Source organism: Nansenia antarctica, assembly GCF_963989245.1.
Source record: "Nansenia antarctica genome assembly, chromosome: 6".
Classification (NCBI taxonomy): domain Eukaryota; kingdom Metazoa; phylum Chordata; class Actinopteri; order Argentiniformes; family Microstomatidae; genus Nansenia; species Nansenia antarctica.
Window position 1 is genome coordinate 38756923 of NC_137676.1, and position 26216 is coordinate 38783138.

The 26216-nt window shown below is 46.1% G+C and overlaps 2 protein-coding genes across 2 annotated transcripts in view; both read left to right on the plus strand.

The window, feature by feature from the left end:
• The window catches only part of LOC308160508 (nck-associated protein 5-like), a gene marked incomplete at its 3' end in the record, with an annotated part of 50269 nt that overhangs the window by 4353 nt on the left and 19700 nt on the right, over positions 1-26216 (plus strand). The gene's annotated exons all lie outside the window — the stretch shown is intronic.
• Positions 3086-20944, plus strand: kansl2 (KAT8 regulatory NSL complex subunit 2; the record flags this gene model as incomplete). Its single annotated transcript, XM_080535268.1, has 9 exons — positions 3086-3336; positions 3459-3631; positions 3819-3933; positions 4037-4200; positions 4336-4499; positions 4838-4934; positions 6661-6914; positions 7405-7608; positions 20551-20944. 9 exons carry the CDS (start codon positions 3086-3088, stop codon positions 20632-20634), a joined length of 1506 nt encoding a protein of 501 aa, XP_080391394.1. The 3' UTR covers positions 20635-20944.

A 26216-nucleotide genomic window follows, 5' to 3' on the forward strand; every position in this document is an offset into this window, starting at 1 on the left:
CAAGGCTGACACTAATGGCCACAATGCAGGTGGGGGCAGCCAGTCTAATGAGTACCAGGACACGTTTGAGATGCTGAACTCACTGCTGAGTGCTCAGGGCGTCCAGCCAGCCCAGCCGGCCATGTTTGACTACCGCTCCCAGTACGGGGAGTACAGATACAGTGGTGGCTCCAGGGGGGGCAATTCTCGCCCCCCTCCCCTGCCTGCTGACCCCCCTCCCCCACTACCACCTCTACCGAAATGAGTGCTGGGGAGGTGAATCACTGACAGTATAACTGCCGCAGCAAACAACCGTTACATAAAACATTGCTCTGTGATTTCGGGTCCCTTTTTCTGTTTGTATGAATCATGTTATGTGGGTTTCAACTTGACAGCAAAGAAATGTACTTCTAACACAAACTTTCAGTTATCTAGTATATTTTTCCTGATTACACCGTATCCATCTCTGGGGCAATAACGGGAGGCTTTAAAAGCTTGCAAAAAAAAAACAATGAATTATTTATGACAAATGTAAATACTATTTTTGATGTCACTCATTTTTGTATCATGAACTCAAATTGAATTTATGGAATGACGGGACCTGGTATTTTAGCCATCACTGTTTTAAAGAAAGTAAATTGTCACGTCTTGAATGCATAAAGGAAACTGAAACTTGTTTGCTTTACCTATTAAGTCTTGCTTAAAATTGGTCTTATAATGTTTTATAATGTTTTTAAAGTATACTATTTATTATTTGTATTGGATGCTTTTGGAGAAAGAAAAAAAATCTTGTGGGGCTTTTAAAAAAAGCCTCCCCCCTCCGCTGTGTCCTGCTGAGCTGAAGGGTAGTTCCTTACACAAGCTTGTTTGAGAATGCATGTCTTCAAAGCCATTGTTTTTAAATTTGGTTTCAAGTAGCATAGTAGTCACAAAATTATAGGTTTTTTTCCCCTCAATTTTGTCAGTACATGTTTTTTTATAAGTATCTATCTGCATTATTTGGTAAACAATGTTGTATAAATAATGTACAATGACTAAAGTGAACATAAAATATTTTTACATTTTGTTTAAAAAAAGGTTACAAAAATCATGTAAATTAAGAAAGCTTGTACTTTAGTTTTTTGATTTAATGTGTTGCAGTCATTGTTTTAAATGGTTGTAAAATGTTATGTCTCATACTCAAATAATTACACTAATGGACAGAGTTTATACTACATATCTACATATTTACACACAAACCCTAGCAGTATCAATCTTTTGATAATGGACCGATTTGTCTTTGATGTTTTGAGCAGAACTGATAGTGTTACTTCCATTACTGTTAAATGGTAACATCTGTTTTCTTTGATACGTAATTTAAATGAAATTTCTTTTTTGGGAGTTTTATGAAAAGCATAATTATGATGTCAATCACACAGTAAACTGAGGGAGGTGTTGCAATGTACCAATGTGTCTGTAACCACCGTCAATATGTTTCAATGTGACAGAACTGTTGAAGATACTATACATGTCCCTGAATGGTCTGTGCCCAGCTTTTCAAATCTTTTTTGCCCCCTAATAAATATTTCGAGGTACTAGTTTGGATGGTTTTTAAAGTACTTGAGCCCAACACTTGATTGTTGCCACTCAGGTAAGCCTTTATGATGCTATGAAGAGAAACACACGGACAGCATGTACAATGCACTGAATCTTTTTCACATCAAGATGAACAATATCTTTTGTTAAACTGAGGAAATGGTAACTACAAGTGTTATTACCAGGAGCCTTATGCTTCCATTCTTTGTTTTAGGAATATTAATTACTTTCCCATTGCTGAATGATATTATGAATGGGTGGACTTCACTCACTCCTGAGATATAGGGGGACTAGTTCCATGGATGATTGGGAGTTGTCTGTCGAATGATTGTTGAACATAAACAGTCACAAAATAAAACTGATAAGGAAGATATCCATGCAACCAAATGCAAAATCACATTGCTTCACCTCATTGTAATTTATAAACAGTTGTAAGTTTGGTCAGTACTAATTGTCACATCTTGGTGTTAATGTTTTAGTGGTACCACATAAACTCTCAGGTCTGGAAATGAATCGTTTTGGGATATATTTTGTTTATATGAGCTGGAGGTCTGCATACAGTTTTGTTGTGAACACAGTTCCTTTTTAATGTGGTTGATATAATCCCATGTCAATAAATGTTTTAAGAAAACAAATTCCTCTCCATTTCGTATTTCTTGAAGCCATTTTATTAACTGAAATATGTACACAAAATTGCATTCAAGACATTATTTTCAAATAGTTGTTTTTCTAGACAGAGATAGAAATGTAAACGTTTTGACAGACAGCGACTTTAACCAATGACAGTATGGGTTTTAATATTCTTCCAAGTCTGCACACCAATCAAATCTCACCGTGGGCGGGCCCAAGTTCTTCACGCCCAGATCTGGGGAGTGCGGGAAAAACGACGCAGTATGCTTCACGAGCCAACGGGGCACAACAGGGTAAAGAGAAGGTAAGTCCTACGTCGTAGGTTCAACAGGAAATCTCACAATATAGTCATATTATGTCATTAGCGCATTCTATTCCTCTAGGGCCTCACTGCATATCAACACCAGCGGATAGACGACTGTATTTAGTTACATACGTGGTTAATTCCGTGAGATTAGGTGGTAGCCACATAGCCAACGCTAAACAAAGATGGCGGACCGTTCAGAGAGCCTCCGTGACGTCATATTAAAAGAGGCGGACTTTATCCGGATGTGCCGCGTGGGTTTATGCAAAGGGAGGCAAGTGTCTGCAGAGAGGCTGTCACAACAGAAACACTGTGTGGCTCATGTTTGCACCAACTAGCTCACTGAAATGCCTTCTGACCTTTTGGTTCATTGTTAACTGTCTCTTATTTACCGTACTGGTATTTAGTTTGCCAATGATTTGTTTGTCAATGACTATCAGTTTCGTGCGTAATGTTTCAACTCAAATTATGAGTGGTAATGATGCAAACTACTGTCCAACTATTCCTGTACATCATCTGTATGTTGTCTCTCACCTCATCCCGTTTCGCTGATGTAGGTAGTCAATCAGTTTTTTTCTTTCTCTTCCAGAATAAGTGATGAACAGGATACGGATCCACGTGTTGCCGTCGAGCAGGGGCCGTGTAGCTCAGGCTGCTCGCACCCAGGAGCCCCAGGCATGCTCCTTCACCCTACGGCCGTGCTCCCAACCTCGCCTGGAGGGCCTGGAGTTCTGCATCAAACACATACTGGAGGATAAGAATGCTCCCTACAAGCAGTGCAGCTATGTCTCCAACAAGAACAGCAAGCGCTGCCCTAATGCAGCCCCGAAAGTTGAGAAGAAAGACGGGTGAGTGCTAATTAATTTGGCAACCTTCCCTGTCACGACCACCAATACGAATGAGGGAAAGCCATGGAAGTGTTTGTCTGTTTCTGATCTGTGGCTCTCTTGCATATCCTTTTGTCTGTCAGTGTGACATTCTGTGCAGAGCATGCCCGTAGGAACGCCATGGCTCTCCAGGCGCAGATGAGGAAGGGCTCCTCTGACCCCTCCCCCGAGGCCCTCCTGTCTCAGCTCAGTGGATACAACCGCCCAGAGATGCACGGCCTTGACGGTGGCCGAAGTGAAGCCAGTCGCATTCTAGGTAAGAAGAGAACATTCTAGGTAAGAAGAGAAATGCTCTATCGTGATTAAGGCAGAGGAACATGAGGACCGTTCCTGTTCCCTTGATGCTGAGGTGTGTGTGTGTGTGTGTGTGTGTGTGTGTGTGTGTGTGTGTGTGTATGTGTGTGTGTGTGTGTGTGTGTGTGTGTGTGTGTGTGTGTGTGTAGATGAGGACAGCTGGAGTGAGGAGGAAGAGTCTCCACTGGTGCTGGATCAGACCTGGAGAGGAGATCCTGACAGTGAGGCAGACAGCATGGATAGTGACCATGAAGATCCTCTCAAGTAGGTTGTGTGTGGGTGTGCGCACTCGCACACTTATTAGATGGCTTTGAAATGGCTGAGATCTGGTTGTAGCCAAGCCCTAACGGTACCTGTCTCTGTACAGACATGCAGGAGTGTACACTGCAGAGGAGGTCGCTCTGATCACACGAGAGAAGCTTATCAGACTGCAGTCTCTGTACATCGACCAGTTCAAACGCCTGCAGCACCTACTGAAGGAGAAGAAGCGGCGATACCTGCACAGCCGCAAGGTGGAGCACGAGACCATAGGTAGAGCCTCACTTACCCAGCCCGCTCTCCTACTGCACTCAGAACCATATTCTAAAGTAAGGGTCGGTATTGAATGGAGTGAGAGTAGTGCTCAGACCCCCTTATAATGGATGTGTTTGGGTTTTCGTGTGACAGGGAGCAGTCTGCTGACGGGCCCTGAGGGACTGTCTATGAAGGAGAGGGAGAACCTGAGGAAGCTGAAGGCTCTACGTCGGTACCGGCGCCGGTATGGCGTGGAAGCCCTGTTGCACAGGCAGCTCCGGGAGAGGAGACAGGCGGTCACAGAAGGAGCCCCTCAGGTCTGGGTTCTTACCTACTGTTTTGGCCTTGTCCGGAAATCACCCCTAGCCCCCTACCCCCTTTGTGTGGGTCGGCTGAAAGGATTGGACGGGTATAAGCAATATGGTAGTTGCACCACATTGCCCTATGGTAGGCTAGGTGGAATCTTCACCATGTTGCTTTTCCCTGTCTAATCGAGACCTGTCAGGTCTATGCAAGTGCTTAGGAGGTATATTTGTACTGGGCCTTGCATTACCTGGTTAGCAATGTGTGTCTTAAAAACCTCAGTTGCTCAGTTTGATAATGAACTTTTGTGTGTGTGTGTGTGTGTGTGTGTGTGTGTGTTCTCTCTCTACAGCCACATACAGCGAGGTCGGGCCAGAGATGCATCTCTTTCGTGGAGGGCACCCGCTGCACTAACCAGTGTCTCCCAATGACCCGGCACTGCGTCTCTCGTATCCTTCCATATGAGTTCAGTTGATCAGATCAGATGGGTTCAGTTGAAGTTATTTTCAGATTTACATGAATACATTACTTTGGGTCATTTTCATTGATTTATTCAAGTGTGGGTATCAATGGATAAAACTACAACATCAGCTTGTAAGGTTTCACAAGCATGTCAACAGGCCAGTGTCATAACATATTGCTCATTTGCACCCTTGCATTTCACCTATACTTTAAATGCAAGATACATTATTAGTTTGCCCTCTGCTCCCTCAACTCACACTGATTTGTCTACTGGGCCCTCAATCAAGACCTGGCAGCTTGTCGTAGCTGTCGTAGCTGGGCCAACATTAAACTCTTCCAATGGTCTGTTGGTTTCCCCCATATTTACAACGGGGATAGTCAATTCAGTTGGAAGGGACACACCCACCCCATTCCTCTGAACCCAAATAATGATACTCTGGATATAATTTACCTTAGCCTCCACTAGGGTTGGGCGGTATCGAATTTTTTAAACCATGAAACCGTCCACAAATTAAACACAGGTTTACAGTTTACCCACGGTTTACAGTATCATGACTATCATATTTTTTTTTACCACAACGACAAAAATGTGATCCAGTTTTATTCTCTGAACAACATCAGAAACAGAATAGAAAACGTTAACAACATCCATAAAGCTAAAAATATTGTGCAAATACAGCGGGTAAAACAAAATAGTGCACAGACATGACATTAATTCTCTGGCGTCTGTCAACCAAACAGAATGAAATTAACAACAAATCTATGGGCTACAATCCAGTACAAATGAATTAAATTAAAAGCAAAGCCTATAGCATCCAGGCTTATCAAATAATTACTAAATATCATAAATGGGCATAAAAGCGTATCCTACAGACTACAGATAGTTGGGCTATCCTTCAAGCCTATTCTAGGTTTTTCGCGAGGATAAACAAGGTTGTTTACTTTTTCAGGCTTCAGCAGGACACGTAACAGACAGGACACGTAACAGACTTACAACTTTGCCGGCTGTGCTGAAAAGGTACTTTCGGGCCACCCGCAACATCAGTAGAAAGCGGCTGGCTCCATTTGATTTCCACCAGAGATGGGGATCTTCGTCTCTGTCAATCACAAGCTCGCGACAATAGGCAGTCATCTCTGATTCTGCTGCTCGCTCTTTCACCATCTTCATGCAAATCTCACACACAGCCTCGTCAAGATTTGCTGACTTGTCATTCGGTCGGAACCCGAAATGCTTTCAAATTGCAGCAGTTGCTTTTTTCTTTTAGGAACCAACTCGGTTGCGCCCGCCATATCTTTTTCTAATTCTCCGTTCTGAGGAGAAGCTGTCGCATAACACGTCTTTTTTGACAGGTTATTTATTCGACAAATTACATGTTTACAAAACGTTCTGTCATCACTTTCATAGCATCTTCAACCACACAGACAGTGGTGCTGGACAAACACTCAAAAGGCGTTTATTATTATATAGCAATTTATGACTGTATTGAAAAACCGTTGCGATTTTCAAAAAACCGCATTTTAACTGTAAAACCCTAGCCTCCACAAGCTTTTCATGTGGACATATACATCAGTATTTATCCTGCTACTGTGTCTGTGGTAAACAGAAGTCATCTCAATAAGTTCCCATGGATCATACCCTCAGTGCTTTTCACACCCATGACCACGATTCATCTTCATCATTGTTAGTGTTATTCTTGACAGCTGCATGTCCAGATATCTACCAGGACAGTAACCAGGTACTGTTCAAGATGTGCCCAGGGTTGAAGGACGTGCCGTGTGACCGGCCTGTGTATATGGGCCAGTCTGAGGAGCCCCGCTGTCCGCTGCATCACTCCCTGCCTCCCCCCATGTACCAGCCTGAGCAGGAGCCCATGGCCCAGGAGCCCCTCACCCCAGCCCCCAAAGACATGTACCTGAGTGCTGCCGAGCTCCAGCCCACGGAGAGCCTGCCTCTGGAGTTCAGTGACGTACGTAAATGCCGAAGCTCACTCGTTCTCACAGGATGCGTGTCAGAATCCACTCTGTGAGAAAGTTGTTTGACTGAAATTGCACTATAGAAGAGTCGACAGTGTTTTATAAACATCATAACCTATCATTTTGAAATTGCCTAGATGCATGTATTCATTTACCCACTCCCCCTCAACCTACTCTATCATTATTGTCTACTGGGCCCTCAATCAAGACCTGGCAGCTTGTCGTAGCTGTCGGTTCCAAATTGGGTCAACATTAAACTCTTCCAATGGTCTGTTGGTTTTCCCCCATATATACAAAGGGGATAGTCAATTCAGTTGGAAGGGACAGACCCCACCCATTCCTCTGAACCCAAATAATTATGATCTGAATGTCAATATTATATGTTCTTATGTTACATTTCCCCTGTTGCCTCAATGAATGCATGAATGTACTCTGAGGAATAGCCTAGTCATGCGTTCCCTCATTACTCCCACTGTTTTTCAGGATCTGGATGTGGTGGGTGACTGCATGCAGTGTCCTCCGTCCCCCCTGGCGTTTGATACAGCCCTGGCCCTGGAGGACCAGACCATCCGGGCCATCGCTGAGGCCCCCATGGACATCCTGACCGGGGCAGACTCTGAGCAGACAGAGCTGGACGCATCGGGACAGGAGCTGTCTGACGGAGACGTGGATAACATGGAGGACCAGGTGAGCCACCTTGACGCCTTCCATAGTTATGTTTACTAGGTCAGACTAGTCTGAGTCGCAGTTCTATATCGTGGAGCTCCGCCCCATAGGGGAGCTCTGCTCCTATTGGTTTACCCGCTACCTAAAGTAGCCAATGACTGAATTTTTCAATGCCTGCGCCCGCCTGGGGTGCTATATAAAGGGGTGTACTTCGCTACCTCATTCTCCCAAAAAGTTCAGCACGGGTTTATATCTGAAGACTGAGAAGGACGACTACTAAGACTGGAGGACCCGCCAGACTTTTCCCTTCAAGATGGATCGTCCGCCGCCTATGGAGAAGTTCCTCCGGGACGCCTGCCGCTGCGACTTCCAAGCAGAGGAGGACGCCTTTCAGCGGAGGAGACTTTTCCCTTCAGCGATGGATCGTTCGCCGCCGACCACGAAGAAGTTCCTCCGGGACACCTGCCGCTGCGATTTTCTAGCAGCGGAGGACAAGCAAGAACGGCGTTCTGGGCAGGCACCTCCCCAAGTAGGGATGGTCCCGCCCGCTCAGCCGGCCCTGACATCACGCCACCCTCACCCAGCTGAGTGGTCGGTGCCGGTGTCAGAATCAGAAAGCTCTGATGAGGGCGAGCGGCAGGTAGAGCACGTGCTCCCCGCCCTCGCCCCCCCATCACTCCGCCACGACTTCCAGGGCCTCCTGGAAAGCTGCGGCAGGCGTGTTGGCAATTCCCCGTCCCGCCTCCCCTCCCCCAACGGAGTCCTTCTGGGAGAAGGACCTGTTTTACGGAAAAAGGGCGAAGCGACAGGACCAACCTCCTAACGCTGTCCTCCCGGGCTTAGATAAGTTCGTGGAGGACAAGTGGGGAGAACCACTCACAGGCAGGGCGCCGGTGAAGGCGTTCTTGCCCTTTACCAGAGTGGAGGGGCTCGCGGAGGGGATGACCAACGGCTCCCCGCCGCTCGAACCAGCGCTAGCCGCCTACTTGGTACCGGGGTCCAGCACCTGGTCGGTGCCTAACAAACCTATGCCGCCCAACCAGCGTGACAGGTTTAACGCCACCCTGGTAGACAAGAGCTACGCTCTCGGTGCGCAGGCGGCGGCAGCGGCGAATAACATCGCCGTGTTTAACGCCGCCATTGCGAAAATCACTACAGACCGACCCTACGGTTTGTCTGCAGCGGAGACGGTGCTTCTGAGCAAGCTCAGTGCCGCGACGATGTACCTGGCCCAGGGCGTCGCGGTTTGTGGGGGTCGCCTGATGGCAAACGCGGTGGTGCAGCAGCGACAGATGTGGCTGTCTCTCACCACCATGACCGGGGCGGACCGGATGGCCCTACTGAATGCTCCAATAGAGAGACAAGGGCTATTCGGTCCCGCCATGGACACCTTGACGGTGCGCCTGGCCGCGATGGAGGAGGCTAAGAGGCACCTTGCCAGCCACCTCCCCCTCCAGCGACCCTCCACCTCTTCTTCTTCCGCCGTGGTGACGACTAGACCGTCAACGGCTGCGAAACGGAGGTTTCGGTGTGATGCGGCACTGGCTCCACCTCTACAGACGGAGCCATGCCCCACTCGGCATCCCCAGCCCCCGCCGCTGACCACTGGGAGGGCCCACTACGGCCCCCCACGGCAACGTGGCCCGGTTTCACTGGCGGAGGGGTCGGTAATGACCCCACCACCGGTTTCCTCTTCATGGCTGCTACCTCATAAAGAGGTAAAAGAAGGAAAATCCCCACCTTACTTTTTCAGTAAAGATGATTTTCCCATGTTATCTACCGGAGCGGAGACCCGCCTGCCTTGTCGGAGCGTGGTCCAATCGCTACCGGTTAGAAACGAAGCGGAGACTGGCCCAGCGTACCAGCGTGTGGCCAGCTCTCTGCCTAACAGACTTACCCCTATCACGACACAAACAGGGTTAAACACCCCTGTCTGTAGCCGTATAGAGGGATCGTTATTTACATCAATAACCCCTCCATGTCTATCAGGATCTGGCCCAGCTCATGAGCGTGCGGACGGTCCTTTGATTATCAGACATAATAAACCTGCGTCAATAAAGGGCATTGTTACACATAGCAAACACTCTTTACAGACGGCAGCCCATCCCTTTCGAAATGACCCCACCTTGGGCTGTGCCACCTCCTCGGTGTGCAGCGGCGGCTGGGGTCATACAGAAATTCAAGCTTTTTCTGTCGACTGCACCACAACAGACGGCCCAGCCGCTGTCGTTGCGTTATGCAGAATGGCTAGAAGGGGCAGGTATTCTGTCGGGCTGGCTGGACAGGACATTGAGGAGGGGATATGCACTACAGTTCATTCAGCCTCCTCCGCCCTTCAGGGGCGTGAGAGAGACTGTTTTGTCCTGCCCGATAAAAACACGTGCGCTCCAGGAGGAGATTACGAATCTCCTAACAAAGGGCGCAGTGACAATGGTTCCGAGGGACCAGTGGGACGTGGGGTGGTACTCCCCGTATTTCCTTGTCCCAAAGAAATCCGGAGGCATGAGACCCATACTAGATTTAAGGGTCCTCAACGAGAGAGTGGCGAAACGCCCCTTTCGTATGTTGACGACGAGGCGCCTTCTGTCTTGTATACAGAAAGGCGACTACGGAATCAGCATAGACCTGAGGGACGCGTATTTTCATGTGCCAATCACAGAGAGGCACAGGAAATTTCTACGTTTTGCCTTCCAAGGGAAGGTTTACGAGTACACGCGCCTGCCCTTCGGGTACGCGCTTGCTCCTCGAACTTTCTCCAAATGCGTGCAGACAGCACTCGAACCACTGAGGCGAAACGGGATACGCATATTAGCTTATCTCGACGACCTACTGGTCTTGGCCCAATGCCCAAATCGAGCCATTCGGGACGCAACCTCACTGGTGCAGCACCTCACTCAGCTGGGGTTAGCTGTCAACTGGACAAAGAGTGCTCCGTGGCCAGCTCAACAGTTTTCCTATCTAGGCATTCAGTTGGATACTGCCAAGATGAGGGCCAGTTTATCGGCACCACGGAGAGCGACACTGACGTCAGCTCTCCGGGTGTGTCGAGTGACAAATACAATCACCGCTCTGTCAATGATGTCCTTACTAGGAATGATGTCTGCGGCCCATGTAGTGGTCCCCTTAGGCCTATTACACATGCGCAGACTGCAGAGGTGGTTCGCACGACTGCGACTGGATCCAGTGAGACACCGTCGCAAATTGATTGTAATACCGAGATCGGTCAAGACCGACCTGAGCTACTGGAGAGACCCGCGCGTCATCGCGCGCGGAGTCGCCATGGGCAGACCGGCATCCCACTACCCAGTCTTCACGGACGCGTCGTTGACTGGGTGGGGAGGAGTGTGTCAGGCAGGTTCGGTGGCAGGAAGATGGGGACCGTTAGAGACGCGTCACATCAACCTGCTGGAACTCGAGGCGGTGAAGTTAACGCTACTTCACTTTGCCCCAGTGTTAAAGGATCTGGACGTGTTAGTCAGATCCGACAACAGGACAACAGTAGCATACATCAATCGTCAAGGGGGAGTACGCTCAGCGTCACTTCATCGCCTAGCGACAGATATATGGCTGTGGGCTGTCACACACCTGAGTTCGCTAAAAGCTCTCCACATTCCAGGTCTGCTCAACGAAGGAGCAGATCTGTTATCACGGGGAGGCCCGAGGGACGACGACTGGAGGTTAGCACCCTCCATTGTGTCTCTGATTTGGGCACGGTTCGGGCAAGCAGAAGTGGATCTGTTTGCGTCCCGGACGAATGCGCAGTGTCGCCTTTGGTTCTCCCTGCGCGAACAGGACAACCCGCCATTGGGAGTCGATGCATTCGCACACCACCCATGGCCGAGGGTCCTGTTATACGCGTTCCCACCCCTGACATCTATCCTCCCACTGTTGGCACGAGTGAGGTCAGAGAGGCTAGAGTTAATTCTTGTAGCCCCGGACCGTCCCGGAGCCCCGTGGTTTCCGGAACTGATGGAGATGTTGGTAGAGGGCCCATGGCCCATACCTCATCGACAAGATGCACTCTCTCAGGCCAGAGGCTTGGTGAGGGGGCCGCCGATGATGGGGGGGCCCCTCATGGCCTGGTTACTGAGAGGGATTTGTTAGAACGCAGGGGTCTGACAGACGCGGTCATTCAGACCATTCAGAGTGCGCGCGCGCAATCCACTGCAAAGGGATATGCGGCGCGCTGGCGAGTGTTTACACAGTGGTGTGAGGGACAGGACGTTGACCCAGTCTGCTGTCGGGTCGAAACGTTCTTGTGCTTCTTACAGTCGCTGTTTGACAAGGGATTGGCGGCGGGAACTATTAAAGTTTACGCGGCTGCCATCTCAGCTTGTCATGAGGGTTTTGCGACAACGACACTGTTCAGTCATTCGCTGGTTAAGCGTTTTTTGACTGGAGTGTGTAGGCTTAGACGGCCTCTTAGGACTCTAATGCCAAAATGGGACCTGTCGATTGTGCTAGAGGCGCTGTGCGTGCCCCCATTCGAACCCATTGACACTGTGTCGTTGCGTTTATTGTCTCTCAAGACGAGTCTACTCCTCGCCTTGACTACGGCTAAGCGAGTGAGTGATTTATGTGCTCTCTCGACACGGGCAGATTGTTTGATCATATCTGATGACGAAACAAAAGCTGTGTTACGCCCTAACCCGGCTTTTATCCCTAAGGTTAATCGTGGGTTTAGGGTTCAGAGCTGTGCTCTGAGCGCCTTTTTTCCTCCTCCTCACGACGGAGAGAGGGAGAGGCGTTTACATTGTCTATGTCCGGTGCGCGCGTTGGCACAATATGTGAAGCGCACGGCAGGACTGAGATCTTCTCCCCAGCTTCTGATCTGCTACGGCGGACAGAAAGCCGGGGCACCACTCTCGAAGCAGAGGCTGTCCCATTGGATTTGCGAGGCTATTAGCCTCGCATACGAATCGAAGGGGCAGCCCGTGCCGACTGGCATTCGGGCTCATTCCACCAGGGGCATGGCCACATCAGTGGCCATTCTCAGGGGAGTGGGAGTGGAGGAGATATGTGAGGCGGCGTCTTGGTCGTCGCCATCACCTTTTGTACGGTATTACTTGAAAGATATTTCTTCCTCATCCTTTTCTCATTCTGTCCTCAGTTTTGCTGATGACTGATGTAGTGGGGAAGGCACTTGGATTACCCTGGTCATGGGGATTCTATTCAAGTGCTGTCAGGATGAATACGGATGTGCCTGGGGAGGGGACCCTCCTCTAGGACATGTTCCGTTAGATCAACAACCCTACGTGCTCACGTATGGGTTAGATCAGTGATATTTCTTCCGCATCCTTTTCTCATTCTGTCCTCAGTTTTGCTGATGACTGATGTAGTGGGGAAAGCACTTGGATCACCCTGGTTGGGGATTCTATTCAAGTGCTGTCAGGATGATTACGGATGTGCCTGGGGAGGGGACCCTCCTCCAGGACATGTTCCGTTAGATCTACAACCCTACGTGCTCACGTAAGGGTTAGGTCAGTGATATTCGTCCTCAATCCTTTCTCATTCTGTCCTCAGTTTTGCTGATGACTGATGTTGTGGGAAGGGCACTTGGATTACCCTGGTCATGGGGATTCTATTCAAGTGCTGTCAGGATGAATACGGATGTGCCTGGGGAGGGGACCCTCCTCCAGGACATGTCTGTTAGATCAACAACCCAACGTAAGGGTTAGGTAAGTGATATTTCTTCCTCATCCTTTTCTCACTCTGTCCTCAGTTTGCTGAGGACTGAGGTAGTGGGGATGGCACTTGGATTACCCTGGTTGGGGATGCTATTCAAGTGCTGTCAGGATGATTACGGATGTGCCTGGGGAGGGGACCCTCCTCCAGGACATGTTCCGTTAGATCTACAACCCTGCGTGCTCACGTAAGGGCTAGATCAGTGGAGCAGACTCGTGTGGGTTGGGCCAACTTTTTAAGGTTGTCTTGAACCAACATCAGTGGTCAGCTCCGGGTGCCGCTGAGATTGTTTTACGGATTAATAGTCTCAGTGGGGGTACATTTGGCCTCGTTCGCTCCGCCTAAACCAATAGGAGCAGAGCTCCCCTATGGGGCGGAGCTCCACGATATAGAACGATAGTTATGGAGATAGACTCCAGTTCTATGAGTGGAGCGGAGCCCCATAGGGCTGCTGGCCCACTTCGACTCGTTCAAACCCGGCTGTTTTTGTATGTTTGGGAGAATGAGGTAGCGAAGTACACCCCTTTATATAGCACCCCAGGCGGGCGCAGGCATTGAAAAATTCAGTCATTGGCTACTTTAGGTAGCGGGTAAACCAATAGGAGCAGAGCTCCCCTATGGGGCTCCGCTCCACTCATAGAACTGGAGTCTATCTCCATAACTATCGTTGTGTCGTATGGGGGTTTCACGCAGGATTTAATCGACGGATGTGTTGACTGTTATGCAAGTTTTCAAAAAAAAAAAAAAGTCTCTTGACACACTGTCTTTGTATCCTTTGTTCTCTCCGACTCGTACAGTGGTGACCCTGACTCTTTTTATTTTTTCAACCATGGCAAACGCAGTCTGTCTGAAATTACCGGAATTCTCCTCGTGCTCCGATCGATTACAGTGGCTGACACTAAATATTAGTATGTGGTCTCTGCTCTCGAGAGCTCAACAGCAGCCAGGGTCATGAGTATTCTCGAAGATCCTTCTGAGCAAACAACAAATATGGCGCATTGAAACTTTTTTTTTTATTTTTTTTTTTTTTAAAAAGCTTACCTTCTAGAGACTTTTGGTTTAACCGAATCTGAACGTGCCCGTGCAGTGTTTCCCATACAGTATTTTTAGTGCTGTTTGTATTTATTTATTTGAAGCGCATTTTTCAGCACTGGTCATGGAAAGTGTTCGAGCAGGTTCGCAGAAAGGATAGGGCTTAATCATTTGAAATTGGCGGCTCATTCAACAATGTGATTTTGAATTCCACGTTTAAGTCAAAATCGCAGTTTCATTTGGGGACGGTCATGGTATCAAACCGGTATCTATTTTTCATAGTATCAAAAATGTCACCGCCCAAGCCTAATGTATTAGAGATGGCAAGTTCAGCAGTTAGTGTAAGAGTAAGCAGTAGTGTTAGTCATTTCGTTCATTTGTATCAGTAAGGAACATGGTCATGGAGTCAGGGTTCTACAAGCCTCTCATACCATTGGGGGCATGCAGGTTTATTACTTTAGAGCTGTCATTTGTGACACACTTGGTGTGCTTCAAACACTGTTTTTTTTATTTTTTATTTAACCTTTATTTATACAGGTAAAAAACACATTGAGCGCCAAGGGCTCATTTTCAAGTGTGACCTGTTCACAGGCATACAGCAACAACATCCACCACAAACAAACAAATACAATACAAAACCTGGCCTACATAGTCTAAAACTAAACCAAAACTACATAGTCTAAAACTAAACCAAAACTACATAGTCTAAAACTAAACCAAAACTACATAGTCTAAAACTAAACTAAAACTACAAAACCTAAAATTAGACAGCTAAAGAGCTAGGGACAGGGAGGGGTCAGCAATGGGCAAAAGGGAGGGTCAACGCACTGTATTGGCGCTTTTCCACTACCGTGCCGTACCGCACCGCGTGAGCCCGGTTTGTTATCCTTTTTCCACTGCCAAAAGTACCCGTGCCATTTCTGGTATCCGGGCCAAACAAGAACTAAAATAGTTCTTGTTCGCGATGGGTACCAGAAATGGCACGGGTACTTTTTTGCCAGGCTGTGTGTGACGTGTGACGCTGCACACTGTTGATTGGTCAAAGGAAATGTCATTCCATGTTCATAGATTTCTTCGCTAACCGCCATCTTTAAATACCACAACAGATTTCGCTCTGTCACTACTGTTTCTGTAATAGCTTATTAATAAAGATTCGAAAAATTATGCTGACCATCGTATTATCTTAGTTTAATGTCATTTCAATGCATCATAGAACTTTTATTTACAACAAGCATAACAAAAAAATCGCTATTATGGCGATGTACTATGGTGTTGCTGGTTGAAACTCCCGTTGACAGCGGGGGGAGAGAATAGTTCTACCAGGGAATTCGCTCCGCGCTGTGTCGACCGTGATAGGAGTGTAGTATCGACACCATTCAAATGGTTTTGGATTCCCTGTCCTCTCCCCTATCCGGACACGTTTGAATTGTTATCCTAACCCACGGTAAACCACAGTTATTAACCCGCAACGGGTGCCTCCGGGCACCGTCTTTGCCCGTGAATAACACCGGCTATGAAGGGAGTAGAAACACAATACTCCTTTGCTAACTTCACCATCGGTATACGGTCATTTTGAGCCCTTAACCACCGTGCTGACACCCCGAGAAGATATGCTTTTAACCGTAAACTCAATGAACCGGGAGTTCACCCGCTGCTGCCTGCAGCACCGCTTGCTGCTGGATGAAACTCCCGTTGACAGCGGGGGGAGAGAATAGTTCTACCAGGGAATTCGCTCCGCGCCGTGTCTACCGTGATAAGAGTGTCGTATCGACACCATTCAAATGGTTTTGGATTCCCTGTCCTCTCCCCTATCCGGATACGTTTGAATTGTTATCTTAACCCACGGTAAACCACAGTTATTAACCCGCAAAGGGTGCCTCCGGGCACCGTGTTTGTCCGTGAATAACACCGGCTAGGAAGGTGGTAAAAAGACAAGACTATGCTGGCTAACTCCACCATCGGTATACAGTAATTTTGAGCCCTGAACCACCGTGGTGCCACCCCGAGAAGTGAACCGGGAGTAAACTCAATGAACCAGGAGTTCAACATGCGTCAAGTGCTTATATTCACTACGAGCAGTGTCGACATCGATCAGGCAGTAGCCATCTCATATGCTCATACAGTTCATAAAGCAGACAAGTGAAGGCAGTGGTTTTAAGGGTTCAAAAACATGACTTTATTATGTGTACATAGCTTCCTCTCTCTCTCCCTCTCTCCCTTTCTCTTTCTCTCCAAAAAACCACGGTTAATAATATACCACATGCCGAGGAAAAAGTATACGATAGCTTCAAGTTCCTCCATGTTGCTATTGTTGTGGCTGTGTTGTGTCTCTTGAAAATATACGTCACCACCATGGCGCGCTGTTATGACGCGTAACTCCGCCTACTATCTCCTACTCCTCCTACTCGTTCCTGGTCTCTTGTGTATAGTGGAAAAGCGCCAATATCCAGAACTGTTCAAAAGCGTGCCGAAGCGAGCTGACCGACCCGAGCCGGGTATGATAGTGGAAAAGCGCCATATGTCTCACAGCAAGAGCTTGAAACTGGAAAGAGGGATCAGTTAAGACAGTTTCAGACTCTGCTGTAAAGAATTCCAAGAGGAAGGGGCTGCAAATGAGAACGCCCTCTTGCCTTTCATGGTCCGGACCAAGGGGATGGAGTATGTGATGATGTCCTGTGTGCGAAGGCCGTAGACGGATTGCTTGCGTGACAGGTGGTTAGAAAGGTAGGAGGGGAGCAGACCAAGGATGGATTTGTAACTGAAAGTATACCAGTGAAGGGTTCGGCGGATAGAGAGAGATGACCAGTTAACCAGAGAGTATAGCACACAGTGATGCATAAGGGGTTTACAGCCTGTTATAAACCTTAACGCGCCATGGTAAACTGCATCCAGATGTTGAAGAGAGTTAATTTGTGATTGCTAAGTAGGCATACATATACAATTATTTATTGATACCTTTGAATATATTATATTCTCTACACTGGTATTATGCATCATAATAAAAGAAGACCACGACAACAAAGCTGTCTAGTGACAAACATAGCAGGTTTGTATTGAAGCTACACAGGAGAATAGGGTTAGGATTAGGAGTATAAAGCTACTTTAGCTGCTTTTTTTCATCATGAAATACTTGATATACAGAGTAACGTTACCAGTCGCTAATATAGTTGAAAAACATTTTTTGCGAATAAATCTTCTAACCTTTTCACACTACCGTATTTTCCGCACTATAAGGCGCACCGGATTATAAGGCGCACCTTCAATGAATGGCCTATTTTAGAACTGTTTTCATATACAGGGCGCACCGGATTATAAGGCGCACCGGATTATAAGGCGCACCGGATTATAAAGCGCATAGAATAGAAAATACTGCAGTCAAACGTTTGACTGGGGTTGCGTTACGCCCAAGCTCCACCTACTGCGTTGCGTCACCTCTCCATCGGTGTTGTGTCAACTTCCCGTTGTCCATGCTCCACCTGAGCGTTGTCACCGTCAACGTTCTACCTGCTCCACTGTCAAAAATATATATTTTTCCACCTCAAGTATCAGCCGTTCGTCATCCATTTTTGCAACAAGCGTCAAGGACCTGCGGTGATTCACAGCTGACTCTTGGAATAGCAATTCGCAATAGCTGCGACCACGAGATATAGAGTAGTTAGCTACAAGCATTTTCAATCTGGTATTATCTCTATTAGTGGATTAACCGCTGTGGTGATTTAACAGCTGATAAAAATACATCAAGTAGACTACAAACAGAGCAAAACAATAAAACAACACCAGAAAACAACCAATAGGCTATACAATTATAACCAACAACCAATATGTGACAGCTCCTGGTGAAATGCACCGGATTATAAGGCGCACCGGATTATAAAGCGCATAGAATAGAAAATACTGCAGTCAAACGTTTGACTGGGGTTGCGTTACACCCAAGCTCCACCTACTGCGTTGCGTCACCTCTCCATCGGTGTTGTGTCAACTTCCCGTTGTCCATGCTCCACCTGAGCGTTGTCACCGTCAACGTTCTACCTGCTCCACTGTCAAAAATATATATTTTTCCACCTCAAGTATCAGCCGTTCGTCATCCATTTTTGCAACAAGCGTCAAGGACCTGCGGTGATTCACAGCTGACTCTTGGAATAGCAATTCGCAATAGCTGCGACCACGAGATATAGAGTAGTTAGCTACAAGCATTTTCAATCTGGTATTATCTCTATTAGTGGATTAACCGCTGTGGTGATTTAACAGCTGATAAAAATACATCAAGTAGACTACAAACAGAGCAAAACAATAAAACAACACCAGAAAACAACCAATAGGCTATACAATTATAACCAACAACCAATATGTGACAGCTCCTGGTGAAATGTGCAACGTCATTTTTCAGTTTTGTGACTCTGAACGCAGCCACAGCTACGAACGCTGCTAACAAAACACATCGCTACGAAGGTCTAAACTGTATTTTAATAACATGACAACATGCTGGGAGAACATCGACATGCTAAAAACACATAACTACACATAACTAGATGAACACACAGTTCTTGCTTTTGAACACGAGCTAAAACGAAAGTATGTTTACAAATCAACCCTCCCTTACCGGTAGCCTCCGGCAAACGAGAATAATGAATCCAATACACAAGTGTTTAGTGATCGTTAAACTATTGTTTATTATATCGAGTGGGTACTTTAAAACTTCAAGTTGAAAGCACCAACAAGGACCGCCTCGAAATTCATCGATGTTCATGTCCCGTGCTCGCGCTGTTGCCTTCATTCGAATAGTGACTGTAGAGACGCTTCTACTTGCGGCTCTCTGTTCAACAACCCACTGTTGGAGTTTGTCCTCTAACTGTGTCTAACTGTGGCCATCTCGCTTTGTTCCCTCGGAAACTCTGTTTAGTCTTCTTTACTTGGGGTCTTTATACACACAAGTGGTGTGGGACTGTGAGTAAGCACAACACCGGTGTTTACTGATTACCGTAATGCTGCAAGCGGTGCGGCTTTGTAGTTTACCAGTCGTACTGAAACATTTTGACAGAGCGCCTTGAGCGCCGTGTACAACCAGTATGGATCAACCAATTCACAAATTGATCCATATATAAGGCGCTCCGGGTTATAAGGCGCACTGTCGGTTTTTTTGAAAATTAAAGGCTTTTAAGTGCGCCTTATAGTGCGGAAAATACGGTATTTGTTTCTGGGATGACGGGGAAAGTGAAATAATGAACACTAGTCAGTTTTATTACAGTGGGATCAAGTTTGACAGCCAGATATCTGCATGATCACATCAGTGTTAACGGGCTGCGTGTTGGTTTAGGATGTCTCCAGAGATTTTCCACTTAATCAGTGTATTGCATTATTATACATATCTCATTATTAAAGCAACAAATAAACAACAAATGAGTCGTCACAGTCATGGCATTTTTCGAAACACAGTTTAGATCAATTTAATAACCATGTTTTGATCTCTGATTAGAAATAAAAAAGAGTCATGATATTGTTGTTGATACAATCTTTAATGTATTAATCAGTGTCATTTCAAATAAGGTTGTAGGTGGCTATATGTCTGTAAATTGGTGCTCTGTATATTGGATGTGACACTTCAGCATATGCTAATTTGTGGATTGGAAAACAACCCGTTTTCGAATGGGAGATTATCACAGTATCATTGCAACCCACAGGACAGTAGTTTATAGTTCACAAACTTGTAGTCCAGTAGGCTAGGGAGTAGGGAGTTTGTTGATATGTATGATTTGGTTCTACAAAGCTGCGTCCTTCGATTCAATAATGAATTAATTGTATTAACTACTGCACCATATGTGATCATTTTTAAACTTCACTTTCCCTTTATTGCTTGCTGCTTCATGACCTATTTTCCTGTGCACATAAACTGAACTGAAGTAGCAGGTATTAATCCTGCTGTAGGACTCATTGTGACCAGTCATATGAACAAGCCACTTAGAAAACTAATCAGGACACTCCAGTCAGTGAAAAGAGTAGTTCAAAAAGATAGAAATTCTTTCAGTAAGAAGGAATTGTTTGCATACTCCACATCACTAGTACTTACATATTTATCCCTTATGCTAGATTGTCAAAAAGGCACAACTCTGGTTTGTTCAGGTTGGCTATTCTATAGTGAAATTTAAATGTCATTTCAAAAGAACCTGATGATAGAGAATGTTGATGGTTACTTCTTCTCCCTCTGGTCTTTGTCTGACTCAGTGGTGAATGTCTTGTGGTTCTTTCCAGGTTGTCTCACATATGCCTGTGGTGGAAGGAGGTGAGGAGACCATGCAACACTCACCCAGAGACTGTGACCCTGCCACAAGATGAGGAGCTTTGCCTCAACCATTCAATGCACAAAGGACAAGTTGTGTTGAATTCCTCAGACTTATGTTGAGTTGACCAATCCAAAGCCGGAATGGATCTACAATGTAGATTATAACAAAGCCTTTGCAGACCATTGCCAAGTCACTATTGTTAACTGAGTTGTCTTGCTGATCATAAAGTCCTTCCGATGTCTGTCTTGGTCTTTCTTACAGCCTTTCAATGTAACGTGTACATTTCATACACAGTTCCTCCTCTGTTCACTATACATTGCAAACAGATATACAGTATATATATTTGGAATACGAAGTCATGTTGGTCCTGAAGAGATGTGAGGGAAGAGAGGCTTCTCTTAACTGTTCAATAAACCATCCACAAATAAACTATTTTTTATGAAACCCATGCTTACTCTTGCATGCTTATGAACAAATTAGTGTATGTTCGTTGACGTTAGCAACAGTTGCATGTAACTTGGAATCTGTGTGTTTGTGTTTCACCTACACACACTTAATATTTTAAAACATATTCTCAGAAGTCTGCTTATCAACGAACATGGAGCAATTGAGACTGGTAAAAGTGAAAAGGTCCCATATACGTGGGACAGAGCCTGGTCTGAAATCGGGGCGGGTAACGCAATTTCATACAATGACATCACTTTTCTTTAAGCCCGACACGAAACAGGCTTGAGATAGAGCGACCACTGCAGAGGACAGCTCTTTAAATAAAAATGTTTACCAGATACTTTGCCCACTTAGGAGATAATAGTAGGCTATATGACGAGAGAGGCGAGAAGTTCTCTGCGCTAAATCAGGCGACGACAACATAAGGTGAGTTTATAGCGACGCAATTCCAATGGATCGCGCTGTTCGATGTTCGCGCATAGCGGAGACATGGAAAGGCAAGGCAACATTGGCTGCGAGATTATGGTGGATTTTATTACGGTGAGCTTAAATGCTACCAACAACATCTATGCTTTTTCAAATCCGTGAACACAAACCGTAGTGTGTTAGAATAGTGTGTTGTAATACTGCAATATTGATTATGATGAAGAAGGACGTACGTACACGCGCCTGCATGTGTTTGTGTGTGTGTGTTTTGGGGCTGAAGTAGGTAGGCCTATGTTTGTACATGGCAAAGGTTGAGTTTAGCTGATTGAACTCAATTTGATGTACAATTTCACTATTTTTGATAGGCTTACCGCACACTCCAACAAATACAATGGAAAACATCAAATATTCCTGTGCAGTTTACGTTGCCAAGCTGTGCTCACTGACATCATATTGAACAGAAGTGACTAATTCAAGTGTAATGGGCGGTAAAACTATTCCCTCACCCCATTGCCTCTAATTGTTTGCAGATGCTTTGCACGCCTTTGTGTCCCACATCTTACCTTTGCCTATCCAGAAACCGTTTCTGTAGATGTCTGTTGTTATAAGAGAATAAATAATGCAGGGATTTTATAATGAATGTTTAGGCTACTAAATAATCTAGGACACTGCAGAGAGAAAATCTATGTTTTATATGCACCAGAAGATGGTCAACCATAATAAGGGTATACATAGTCTATTACACAGCGCTAGACATCTAGACTACTATTTCTTCTTGGACATTTTACCCATGGAAAAAATCTGAATGACCTTTGGTTCAGAACCTCAGAAAGTCAAGGTCATTCCTCATGAGGTCACTAATTGATGTTACTGGTTGTCTAGACAGTTCACAGCTCGTTCCTAGGGCTCAGATAGCATTAGGGCCATAATAACAGTGCAAGGCCTCTAAGTGCACAGACAGTTCACACTATCACTAAGCCATGTAAGCCTATATCTGACACAAATGTGCATGCATGTCCCTGGTGCGTACAGTATGCTCAGTCTTTGAAGATATGCTGGGCTAGGCTGTTATCAGTTTCCCCTTAATCTCCCTCCCGTCTGCTGTATGCAGGTAGTTACCATGGTTATGCAGTGGAGGCGCTTCTGGAGCACATTAGGATGTAGAAATATTCATCCATCATTACCCCTAGGAGCCGGTGCGATATGACAGATTCACAGCAGGAGGGAGGACCGAGATCTCCCCGAGACATCGCTACTGTTTCACACACACACACACACACACACACACACACACACACACACACACACACACACACAGACACACACTGCAGATATTTAGATGAAAGGAATTATCTCTGCCGCCTGCATTGTTTTCCCCCTGCAGCCTTTGTTTGCCTTTACATTTGAACTCACAAACTACTGAATCAGAACAGTTGAAGATTATTTATTTAGTTGACTAGAATGCTAAAGGGGTCATTAAAAACAACTTCAACTTCATATCTCTTGATATAAACTGTATCCAAAATGTGCTTTTTTTCATAAAGCTTTAAAAATATCCGATTAGATAGGCTGCTATAGGAATTCCTAAAATTTAAGCTTCTAAGTGTAGTAGCTACTAGACTCCACCCTAATCCACCCTAAAGAGGAATCTGCGGTCACACAAATATTGCAGTTAGTAAAACACCACACTCTGCAGCTGTAACAAACATTCAATTCATAGCCCCGGCCAGAGAAAATATGCCTTGGAATGTAGCTTTAATCAATTCAAGCAAACTGGGTCACTGGCACGTCCTGTTTGGGTTTCAAGGCGATAAATGGTTATAGATTTGTTGGGCAGAAACCGAATTTACCGAAATCAAACAAATCCTGTGGAATATCTTTATTTCATAATCGAATGGAGTCAAATAACTGCTAAGTTGTAAACAAAGTGTAAAGTTCCAGTATTCCCATTTGAAAGTGAGCGTTACTTTGTATGTCCCATAGTTAGATTTTGTCGTAGGATGGAGCAATTATCGAATTATTGTGGAACATCCGCCCCCCTCCCCTTCCCCCCATCTTAATCAATAGCACTACTCACACAAGAAGGTTAATAAGCCTTGGGCCTGCCTGTGCCCTGCTTGTGTATGATATTCAAGTGGGCTCTCTCTTTAAAAGCCCTGCCATCAGTCTAATCTCTATGGACTGAGAACTTATGATTGGCCATGGACATTAAAACTAGCAGGGTCTGTCTGGCATCGTCTGTGGCTGGTATGATAATGGGTAAATGACCAGATGGGCTTCTGGTCATCATGGAGAGTCAGAGGAGGAACATATGTAGCTAGGTTTTTCCCTATATATTATCCCATTTACAACTTCAATGGGACTTTCTATATCTTTTATTCTGTGCCATAAATAGGTCTTGCTGCCTGGCCAGACCTTAGAACAAAGGACATAGACGTCTGCTCTAAGCCACTGGGCCTGGTGTCCAGATGTTGGTGACTACTGTCCCTGGCCGAGCCATACGCTCCCCGCCTTTTATCACCACCTTATCTTCCTGTCTCTTCTAGCCTGGCCTCCCTGCTCCCTTTTGTCCTGTAGCCCGGCCTCACTGCTCTGTTGTCATGGCTACACTATCTGTTAGCCTGGCCTTACAACCTTGTAGCCTGGTCCCACTACCCGTTAGCCTGGCCTTACTACCCGATAGCCTAGTCCCACTGTCTATACAGTCTAGAGTATGTGCCTCACTGTCTTTCTGTAGCCTGGCCTCACTTGATGCTGGACAGGGCTGGAACCTGGGTCTCCCATGTGGAGGTGTCTACCGGCAGACCCTGGGTCTCCCATGTGGAGGCGTCTACCGGCAGACCCTGGGTCTCCCATGTGGAGGTGTCTACCGGCAGACCCTGGGTCTCCCATGTGGAGGCGTCTACCGGCAGACCCTGGGTCTCCCATGTGGAGGTGTCTACCGGCAGAACCTGGGTCTTCCATGTGGAGGCATCTACCGGCAGAACCTGTAGCCTGGCAGGCCCCACTGTCCTCCTCTTGCCTTCATTGCTCTCCCTATGTTGGCAAGGGGACACCACCTCTCGCAAGACTATTTACGGCTGTGTAAAACCTGTCTGTAATAAGGGGCATGATGACAAATGGTTTTCATTACTGAGTTTTATGATTAGAGAAAAGTAAGAAGAATGTACATCAGATCTTTATAAAAAACATACCGTACATCATTTTTTTCTCTCCTATGGAATTTATCTGGGTTGTTGACTCGGTAATGAACAGTTCTCTCCAGTTAGGCTAAGTCTGATCCCTTTGTCCATTAGAGAGGAATTGTGTTGCTAGTGAATGTCAGAAATGCTGAGGTGAGACGACTTGCTAATGAAGACTCCTGAGTCTTGATACTGATTCTTGACTTCACGACGAGGTCTGGGCTGGTTTCACTTCATGCACATTACCATAAGGGGCCATCATTCCAGTTTTATAGCCCCAGCTGTAGACCCTGCCCATCTCCCACCACAGACACAGCAGAGGAGCGAGTCACATTTCTAATAGGTGGATTAGCCCTCCACCTCACAGGGAGCGCTGCACATTACTGCCCGTTAAACTGTCTGCCTCTCAATAGGGGTTTGTGTCCCGCAAGTCTGATTTACAACTCTAATCCGGAGTCCCTCTGACAGCTCAGAGCTCATAGTCACACCAATCAACTGCCCTGCTAGGAGGAAGAATGGTCAAGATAGACCATCTGCCAATGGACAGTTAGGCTATATTTCTCTTCTTTTTTTTTTAGGCTGAGGCTATATTGATTTGCCTTTGAACGTTGGATTCAGTTTGTGTATTTCTGTGCTTGCTGCGCTATGCAAATAGAGCCATGAGGCTTTTGCTATTATGGAAATTCATCATCTGACAACTACAGAGGAAAGCGCTCAATAGTCTCATGAAAGACTAGACTTGCTTTTCATACTGTTTGTATTGGTTTTTAGGTGAAATGACATCCATAGGTACAGGTCGAACAGCTCCCTGTGGTCTGTCAGCATGCTACTACATGCCTCTCTGTATGGGATGAGAGCTGAGCACCTATTTGTTGAACATTTGTCGCACTAAAGCTGTGATGTCTTTACACAATTTGAACGGGTCCTAGTTTTTCCAGTTTAAACTACATACGTTATGTTTACCTTATGTTTTTAACAGTCATAGTTTTCTATGCTCATTAAGTGCTACAAAAATATATGAAGTCATAACTTTAACTCAAATCAAAGTTAACACTAACATGGGGTAGTATTCCCATAGTGAGGAATGAGCCTCAGAGAAGTGAAAGTGGATCTTGGAGGGGTCACAATAGCCCTTTTATGTGAGAGATGCTGTCATCCTCCTGTGTTAGCTCCAGGGGACCATGTGACTTGTTCTCATTCAGGTCATGTCAGGCAGTTCAGCTTCTCTGACCCTCTTAGAGGGGCGACTGGTTTCTGTGAATATCCCATTCATCCCATACAAACTGCCCATGTGGATTACTGTCTGCCAGAGAGCTTGGATGATTCCCTCCATTCATTCACAGGTTTAGAAAGTGATGGAGATGGGTTGTTTTCTCTTACAACCACTAGGTGGACAGAGATTGCACTGTTCTGTCATGATCTGCTCAGTGTTTTGTCCACTGATCAACATATAGATAATTGGTTATGTCTCTTGATAGCATATCAAATTAAACTTTATTTGTATAGCACATTTCATACAGCAACACAATACAATGCGCTTCACAATGTGGAATATTTCTCAACCTGTTCTGTTTCCACT